The following is a 9,368-nucleotide window of genomic DNA, read 5'->3' on the forward strand; positions in this document are numbered from 1 at the left end:
CTAGGGGAAGTCCATCAAACCAAGAACCCCCTCCGTAAACCCCCAAAGCAAAGTCGAATAATCAGACGCCCAAGCAGCCCCCGTCCAAAACGTACTATCCCTTCCCTGAAGCCCATACAAATCCCTGTAAAACCCATCCCGAATCTCCTGAGCCGTAACGAACATTAAAGTAGGCGAGTGATTCCCGAACTGGACTATGTTTGCCTCCCGCGTAGTGTACGTCCCTTTCTCATTAAGTACAGCAAGTGTATCCTGCATGAATTGCCTGGCCCGCTCTTCGTTGAAATCCTCGTACCCGCCTAACTTGATATTATGATATCCGGGTGCGAGGTGAGAGTGGATTCGCCAGAGGAAGGGTTCAGCAGGGACACCGTAGGCGCGGTTAGGGTCCACATTTACGACTGTCACGTTTGAGGGGAGACCTGTCTCGTTGACAAGAACGGCCCAGTATTGGTGGTATTGCCAGCGCGAGAAGAGCTCATTTTCGTGGGCGCTTAGGTCGAAGGATTGCAGCTCCGAAAGGAGAGGGGGGATTGTAACGAGGAGGTAGCGGGCTTGTAGGGTTGTTTCAATCCCATCCGTGTTGTGAACGATAACTGTTGCCCCGTCTTCGGAACGCTCCACTGTGTCAATGGTTGTTTCGAGCAAGACGTCCTCGCCTAGCTCCCTGGCAGCAGCGGTATAGAGCCCTGCGATGCCATCGAATGGACGGATGTAACCCCCGGTCAGGGCCGCGGCATGCGGAACGCCAATGAACTGAATGACATAGAGTGTGATCATTTCAAGAACATCAAACCCCGTATGCGTGAAACAGGAATAGACTGTATCCTCGACATTATACTTGCGAACAAACTCACCAAACGGCAAAAGAAGGTCTTCCGGTACAGGGTCCGGAAGGTTATACGATCCATCCACGAGAAAGTCAAACTGTGAGATGGCAGCTGTCCACTTCGGAAATGCGGCAGCATCGTCAAGTTGGCCTGGCGGAGGGTCCGTCCTCCCTCCCGTCAGCAGATTCACGTATTCGTTGTGCGCTGGAGCTGAGACGCGGGGCCCATAGGGCACCTGAAGTCGCTCGAGGTAGTTCCGTGTTAGACTGGTGTTGAAGAACCCCTCGACGCCGTAGTTGAGGGGGGTATTGTCGTCCGTGTAGTATGTTTCTCCGTGCCCTCCTAGTCGGTCGTTGCGCTCGATCACGGCCACGCTCAGCCCTCGATCCCGAAGCTGGATGGCTGAGTATACCCCGGTACTACCGCCACCCAGGATAATCACATCGCGAAGGATGGTGTTTTGACGAGCGCTACGGCTCGTTGCCGCTAGGCAGATACTGGCGAGGAATAGGAATGAGTGTGCAATTCTAGCTGCCATTCTTTGGAATCCGGGTAGTTGTAGCAATGGGAGGATCGATGGAGAGCTGAATGAGCAGGTACAATTTGCCCGCTACAGATGGGCCTTGAACAACATAATGACGAGTGGAAACATGGACGCCCACCATACCGCTAAATCCGAGGTCTTACCCTTGCCCACCAATCGTCCTGTAGTTGCGTTGACGTGGAGTGTTTTGCGAGCCATGCCATCATTACGTTATGGTAACTGTCCGGTGACTTTACGATGATGGTCGTAGATGCGCCATAGGCAGACAGATTTTGAATCGGACCAAATTCACCCTTTTCCAGGTATGCACGACACGCAAGTTCCAATGGGGGCCTGCGGTAAGGACGACTCTATTCGGGGCCAACAACCCGCGAATCGATCGGCTTCCGAGCAATCCGGATGACGATCTGGTTCTCCATGATGATCTTCTAGCGCAAGTTGAGATGTTGTATCACACAGGGGAAGGTCGTGACCCTTTCCTGGTACTAGGAAGCAACGGGGTTTGGAACTAGGAATACAGGGCGTCATTGCGTTCTTTGCATCTGTTGGGGAAGCCACTATTCCGTGGAGGCGGATTATAGAGGCCCAGGTTACCTTTGAGATCACTGTGGGCGGTACTGAACACCCGAACAACAGCGTAATCGTGCGCCCTAATAATTATATCATCGACGTGGCTTTTGCCCCTGGACAAAGTATATACCCTCGTCTGACCTTATAATGGGGTTATTTTGGCATACATGTTGGCTAATAAACAGAAGCTTCCAAAGCAATCGGAATAAGAGCGTCCCACGGGATTCCGTTTACAAAGTTGGCCTTTAGTGTTGTCATCGTTTATGTGTGCAAGGGATCAACAGCTTTTATGCTGAAGGTAAATGCATGTTTCTCCCAGTACTATCTGTACATGCAGTATTATTAACATCTTTGATCGGATAGCCCAACTGACACATGTATATTTAGGTCAGGGCAATGAACTCGCCATGCTCGTAAGGGTCAATACCCTAAGCCTTACGTGGCAAGGAACAGTTTCTCAAAGCTTGTATAAGCGGATAATGCGAAAGCGCCGTCGGGTGGTCTCCTCGGCGACAGTGAAAGCCTCCCGAATTAACCACACCACTGAGTTCTTGATTGGAAGCACCTCCACGGCGCAGCCACCAGGAACGTTACAGGGTGGAATCCGAAGTCAAGAAGAATGCCTACGGAGTCCTGTGATTAGCTATTGGCGGCCAGATCTGCGGCACTGATCAATTGAAGAACGTATTTACTCGAGGAGATAAGAGAGCTAGGAACCTAAGCCATGCCAGGTGTGCCCTATCTCCCACCGAAGTATTCTCAAGGGCCGCCTGATTTGCTGCCACAACTGACATTGATCCTCCTTCCGATGACGGCAAGGCGTTCATCGAGCAACTCGTTTCCAAGTGGACCGGAATAAGTGTCTGGGGCCCCGAAGCCTTTAAATACAATGTTAAGATCAACAGCAAAGAATCCGAGGCGCCGCTATCGAATGACGGATCTCCTACCATCACGTCGGCGGGTGAGCTACGCAATGTAGTTTAGGTCCGACACAGTAGGCTGCCGAGTATCCTGGAGTTGGTAGTCCACTGGCTCTAGGCCATGGCCCAACGAGACAATCGGTATCTGTTCATGTATTGCGGCAAGAACTTTCTTAGACTCCCAATTGTTTGATTTTAGACCGCCTGGTTGTTTTTAATGACCATCACGATGATTTCAAAGCGTGCCAAAGTCTCGGGCATCTCTAGCCCACGTGTGCGTAGCACGTATCTGCGTCTGGTGGGAGATTGGGCGCACGGTATCAGTGTAATAGCCCATATACGGAAACAGAGACCGGGGCCGATCAACCATTACCTTGGAAGTAATAGCCGTCCGTTTGATAAACTAAATCGCCTTTCCAGGACAGCGCACCCAGGTCACCGGGAGGGGGCGTCCTTATTTCAAACGCATGACCGCGGCGATGTGGAATGAAAATGGCCAAAACGACGAACGTCACTGTGTGTTATACCTATCAACGAAGAATTCCGCAACGCGGCCCGGGAACGTTCGAACTGGCCGGGCTTTACGATACCCTTCCCACCCAGGCACAAGCAGTATACCTGCCATGTCATACAATATGGCTTCACAGTATAATGAAATGTTGGGGAAATGTCTATCAGATAAGGGCTTCAGCCCTTCCTTCTTTCTCCCTTGTTGACATTTTAGTTTAAATAAACTGTATCACCAGATTGCTGATTACTCTATTACATGTCCCTGCGAGTGGTAGTTTATCTATAGCTTATCCAAAGTTTGTCTAATGGGATATATAATACAAAACAGCGACCCAACAATCCGACTCGCGGCGTCTCCAATATCATTACGAACACAAATATGTCGTATAATATACTAGCACTAAATATACATCCACAATGAGACCTAGCTGTTAGATCATGTTCTGGTAATTGGGCATCAGTTAACTAGGATATTGCCGGGTCGTGCCAGGGACATTGGTTTAGATGGCACTTTACTAGCAAACCTATGAGACAGGCCCTACTTTTAGTTACTCGCCAGCTTTGAGAAAGAACTAATAACAATCCATCTCCATATATTTCGCATAAGGATGTTTTGCAAAATTCACATGGCTGGATCCGTGAAGGAGCACCTTGAAAAGTATACAAAAAGGGAACGTACATGAAATTGGGTTATGATCAGAGAAACAAATAGTACACTAGATTTGATTTGAAAATAAGATTAAGCTAGAAAAAGAGCAGCCTGTTGCTAGCAAGGACACGGTCATGACATAAGTACTGGCAATAACGCAGTCTAAAATCTAATTGCTTCTACTACTAAGGTCATGGAAATTGAGACACCGAGACATGCAGCAGCACCACTCCTGTGGTTTGTCGTGAGAAGAAATGTCTCCATCTGGAGTAAAGAGCTCAGCCCATGGCCTCGGAGATGGTCCACTTGCGATGCCCTTGCTTTCCAGCGGGCTTGACTCGTCAAGGGCCGACGGCATTGTAAATGTAAAGACCGATGGCATGAATAATATAAAGAGGATGAAAGGCTCCATCGTGTTGGATATTTTGGTTATTGTGCAGTCAAAAACTAGTGGTGGCGTTGATTGATAAGGAAAAGTCGCAGGGAGATATGGTGGCTGTTAGTAAAGCAGTCTTGGAATAGGCCAGCCTGCGTGAGTCCCAGATCATTCCACTCTGTATTATATGCGTTACGATGAGGAAGCAGCGTGTGGGTTATGTGATACTGGAATAGAAATCGGATGTGTCCTATCAGTTGCATCGCGTATCTAGGACTCGAACTAGAATGGGTGGGAATCTTCAACTTCAGGTTATTGCACCCCCTGCTTACGCCTCCGAGGTTAGGGAGTATTAAAGAGCCATGACCCTCCAGCCTATCCCTCTCAGCCAGACACTCTGAACACGCTAAATGCTGTTTTAGGTAAATATATTGGAACTCGGCGTCCAGGTACTCGTTAGTTGCCGAATGAGCCAACGGCACCTTATGAAAACAGGGATTGATATGGACACGCGCAGGTGGAGATCTGGTACAAATGGAGGAGATCGCACAGCAAAGCCAGCTCGGACACCCTAAAACTTCACAGCCCCAAACATCGCTGACATGGGATACATTGCTTTCCCCACGTGTAGACAAATGCGAGTCGTAAAGAAGCCCCAAATTCCCACTGCAGTCCCTGGTTGACTTGCCCTGTGACAGGTCCAAGTGTGCACAAATGACCTAGATCTAGTTCATTGCTAATAGCTGACAAGGTCGTGACATTGGGGCTACTGCTAGCATTTCTGCTGGACTTAAAGGCCAAAGGGTTTTGGCCTACGATGTTGCATGACAATGACTTTCTCCTAACAGCTGCTCGAGTTATCTAACACTAGCACTCCCTACATATCAAATTAACCGTTATCCCTCCACAACACGTGCCAAGCCGTACGAAGATCGCACGGCACCTAAGTGACTGTAATAGGCTGCGGTCGGGTTGAGCCAGCCACATAGCCGTAGATGAATACCTCCCTAGTAGCAAGTCTATCTCAAAACAAGTCACAGAAATAGGAGTCAGAATCTCAAGTTAATCCAAGCCACAGGGGGTCAATATTATGAATATGATAACGTACCCCGCCGGAACAGGTATCACCACACCCAGTATAAATGCAGTCCAATGGGTCGTTACATTGGAAGTCACACTGCGAGATGAGCTTCTATTATAGGGAAGGTTATTTGAAAATGCTCGCTTACCGAATCCTGTCTAGCATTCAAGGTGTTTGCCTTCTTGGCTGTCGAGGGCATTGCAGACGCAACGACAAAGGACGTGAACAGGATACTCAGGGTAGAAAAATTCATGTTTGCTAGATTGCTGTGTATTGGTTGCGTGTGTATAGGGAGTATTGTGTATTTGCAGACGTGGATTCAATGGTCTGGGAGGACTGACTTTGGGAGGATGGACCTTTATATACCTGAGCTTTCTCGATATTCCCAGGGTTTCCCGGAGTTTGGACAACTTATTACAGAATATTAGGTACGTCATTACACGCTGCGACTACGAGTGCATATCCGCATATTATTACCCTTCCAGTATGTTCCGTTAATTCACCGCGTCATGATGTAGCACAGCTCTCCACCCTTACATCTTGAAACAGGGCACAATGATGTACAGCATGACCTGAGATCCACTGTGGCCTGTGAGAGTCATTGTTGGCGTAGGATTTGATCAGGACTTACAGATGGCTTTTCGCGCGAGGTGTTCCCACATGTGCTGGCTCCTTGCAGATCAGAGATTGAAGTGACAACGCCCCAGCCAATCTCCCAGTACCATTTAATGTTGTCAATGCATATGCCGAAAGCATAGACAAAGTACAGGAAGGAACCAATGCAGAGGGCCCTTGCCTCTACATTCTGGTCTATCTTGCTGCCTCTTCCAATGCCACATCACGTTCAGCATTACCACGCACTTGCCGCAGAAGCAAATACACACTCCAGAATCAGCCCATGACAACAAAAGGAGTAGTAGACGGGCGGGATAAGGAGACGACCAAGAGCCAATCAGAAACTGTAGCTTTTGGAGGTCGATGAGAGCACATGTGGAGGCCTCGCAACTTGCTGATACACCCAGTGACTGGCACGCTGCACCTTATGCAAAGCCCTGCAAGGCGTATCTGTGCCCTTAACTTAGATAGTGGATCTCATTACCTAGCGCGGGCAATTTGTAGGAGGCAGTCAATAGACTATACCATAATTTTGAGGCGGTTGAAGTAAGCGTTCTCTTCTATAGGTTGAGTAGGTGTCCAAGAGAGAAGTGAAAGTAAGCACGAGTAGCAAGTCCTACATGGAAGAACGTATTCAAAAACAGTTCAATTTAATATCCTAGATCCTAGTTCAAGAGCACATCTTCGGTGAATCCGAAACTTGGGACTACCTTGAGGACAAGTAATTTTGCTTCGTCCAATGTTGTCTGTGCCACCCCAGCGCCAAGCCCCCGGTTCGCAGCAGTATGGGGTAGATTATCATTCGCTGCATGCACGTAATGTCTTACCCACGAGATATCACGTCATATTTGTGTATCCGAGAAGCGCTAGGTTCTGGTTCAGACTGCAGGTTCCTTGATACATATGATGAACCTGGCTCCCAGGGACAGCATTCCAGAAGAATCGTGTGGAGAAGACACCCATTATTAAGATCCGTGGTGCCAGGATGGTAAAGAATACAAATGTCTCATTAGAACTAGGGACTATGTTTGTTTTTTCAATGGCCTTCCGGTTTTCCACGGAGCTGAGAGGTACTTTTGATCCTTCCCGTAGACGCCTATGTGACCTTGCCACAGGGTGAATGACTCTCACAATATAACCTCGCGAATGTGTCTTCACTCTCACACGCACCGCACCACTACCACTACAGTGCGGAATTTGGGTCGTTCCCAAGGTCTGATTTACACAAACGTATTATCTGCTAGAACCCGCCACAGTCTCGTAGATGTAAGAGTCTACTCGATTGCACAAACAACCGCAGTTAAAGATGTAAAGAATAGCAGATGGGCGCGGTCTCCCAGGGAAATTCCTCCCTAGCACAACTAACGCGCTGAGTGTACTCGTGTGTCGAAAGGAGAATCCCCAGTCTATAATAGGTGCGTAGGCATAGCCATATCACTGCTGGAGACCAGGTACGTCTTCCTGCATTGGTAGGATGAAAGACAGGAGGCCCTCGGTCTAACTTCCATTAAAGTCAAGGTGGACCGGATTCCCTACCTAGGGACAAGGAACGTATAATAGACTTTTTGAGCATCTTCCTACATAAAATACAGGGCCAGAGCAAAATGCATGGCAGAACAGGCACCACTTCTAGTCCACTCTACCCAGCAACAGTTCCATTTGTAAAGAGATTGTCGATGAACACAATCGACAGCCCTATTACTGACCATATGATGTGCAGTACTAAATTCAGCCAATTACACTGGACCGGTGCAATCTCATTCAGAGCTCTAACTGCATTCCCTGTGGTATCATACATTAGGATATATCCTAGCAGGAGGCATACCGCAACCATGCATGTCCGTCAATGTATGACATTCAAACCATCTTGAAAGGATCCCAACTGTAGATGCGAACCTATAAGACATGTCTCACTGTTAACGGCCCCAACGCATACCGAATAACGGAGGCATAAAGACTATAACGTACCCCGGCGTCATAGAGATCACCACAGGAAGCATTAATACAGTCATCGATGGTTCTGCATACGAGACCGCACTGAGAACTTAGCATCTACTTCATCGTATACGCTTCGTGGACTATGCACTTACCTCGTCGTGCTAGTGCCTTTGGCCTGCCGGATGTGGAGGGCATAGGGGGTTATGATAATGTACATTCGGTCGGCACCGCCGCACTCACCAGACACGAAGTCACGGCAGTCATTGCACTGTAATCTACGTTGTGATGTAAGCTTTTACCACGTTGTCCTAAATGACATTCATCATCGTTTTCAGATATCGTTGTCAGTAATAAGAAGACTACAAACCCCAAGGCCAGTTCACGAGCAAGGCAAAAACAGTATACGTGAAAGATAATCAGGCTACAGGAAATGAACTGGAACCTCAAGCACCCTCCTGGTCACTGAGTGCACATGTCTTGTTTTCCGTGCCCAAGGCCCTTGAGTCAGCTAACGCACCCGAACGAATCCTTAAGATTCCGCTCTCGTGTCAGCGTTCTCAACCAGGAAGGGCTGCAAAACTACCTTTGACAATCACAAATTTGGGTTCTTCTGAAAAGTATCTAAGGTAGCACCGCAATATCGGGCAACTGCTGGTGCATCCCCGCGGGGAGTCCATGTAACTAGCTAACATTCAGTGGCGCGGTGGCTTGCCCTTATGCAGGACTATGAAAGAGGTGGGAGCTCTGCTGTGCTAAACGTAGTATCTAGGCATCGTATGGATCTGTAAAATCAGAGTTTGGTCCCCATGACAGCCCATTTCAGGCCAGAGATCCAACTATAATAGCACTTTCGGCTTCATGAGACAAAAGTAGGCTCGAGCTGGTACTCCGGAGGAACTTTTACTAGTCCACTTGAACAACTCGCAGTGCACAAGTCACCCAAGTAAATTAGACGATATCTATATAAAAATCAATCCATGGGAATAAGTTTCTTCGGGCAAAATGAACTATTTCAGCTTAGCATTTAGGTATCATGTGTTAGTATGCTCCGAGCATGCGTGTTTAGTGGGTAATGCTTGACTTGCCATTACGATTGAGCCATGGAACACAGTTCGCGTAGGAATATAGAATGTACATTCATGCATGATTCTCATAATCCGCAATGACAGTGTCATTCATTTTATTGTTGCAAAAAGAGCGTTCTCCTCCCAAAGAGCAACATGTGGTACCTATCGAAGATATCTTCCCTGACTAGCCATGGACTGCTTTCCCGTCTTCCTTGTCTCTTCCCTCTCTTAATACCCCTTCAGTATGTTCCTTAGTGAATTAATTCCA

At 48.0% G+C, this 9,368-nt stretch overlaps 1 protein-coding gene across 1 annotated transcript; it reads right to left on the bottom strand.

The window, feature by feature from the left end:
- BDV14DRAFT_198359 (beta-cyclopiazonate dehydrogenase) lies at window positions 1-1,368 on the bottom strand (the record flags this gene model as incomplete). Its single annotated transcript, XM_073772922.1, has 1 exon — window positions 1-1,368. The coding sequence occupies one exon, from the start codon at window positions 1,366-1,368 to the stop codon at window positions 1-3; it is 1,368 nt and encodes a 455-aa protein (XP_073629857.1).
- Window positions 1,369-9,368: the final 8,000 nt, after the last annotated feature.

The sequence above is a fragment of the Aspergillus stella-maris genome, assembly GCF_047715825.1.
Source record: "Aspergillus stella-maris strain CBS 113639 unplaced genomic scaffold BDV14scaffold_16, whole genome shotgun sequence".
Lineage (NCBI taxonomy): Eukaryota > Fungi > Ascomycota > Eurotiomycetes > Eurotiales > Aspergillaceae > Aspergillus > Aspergillus stella-maris.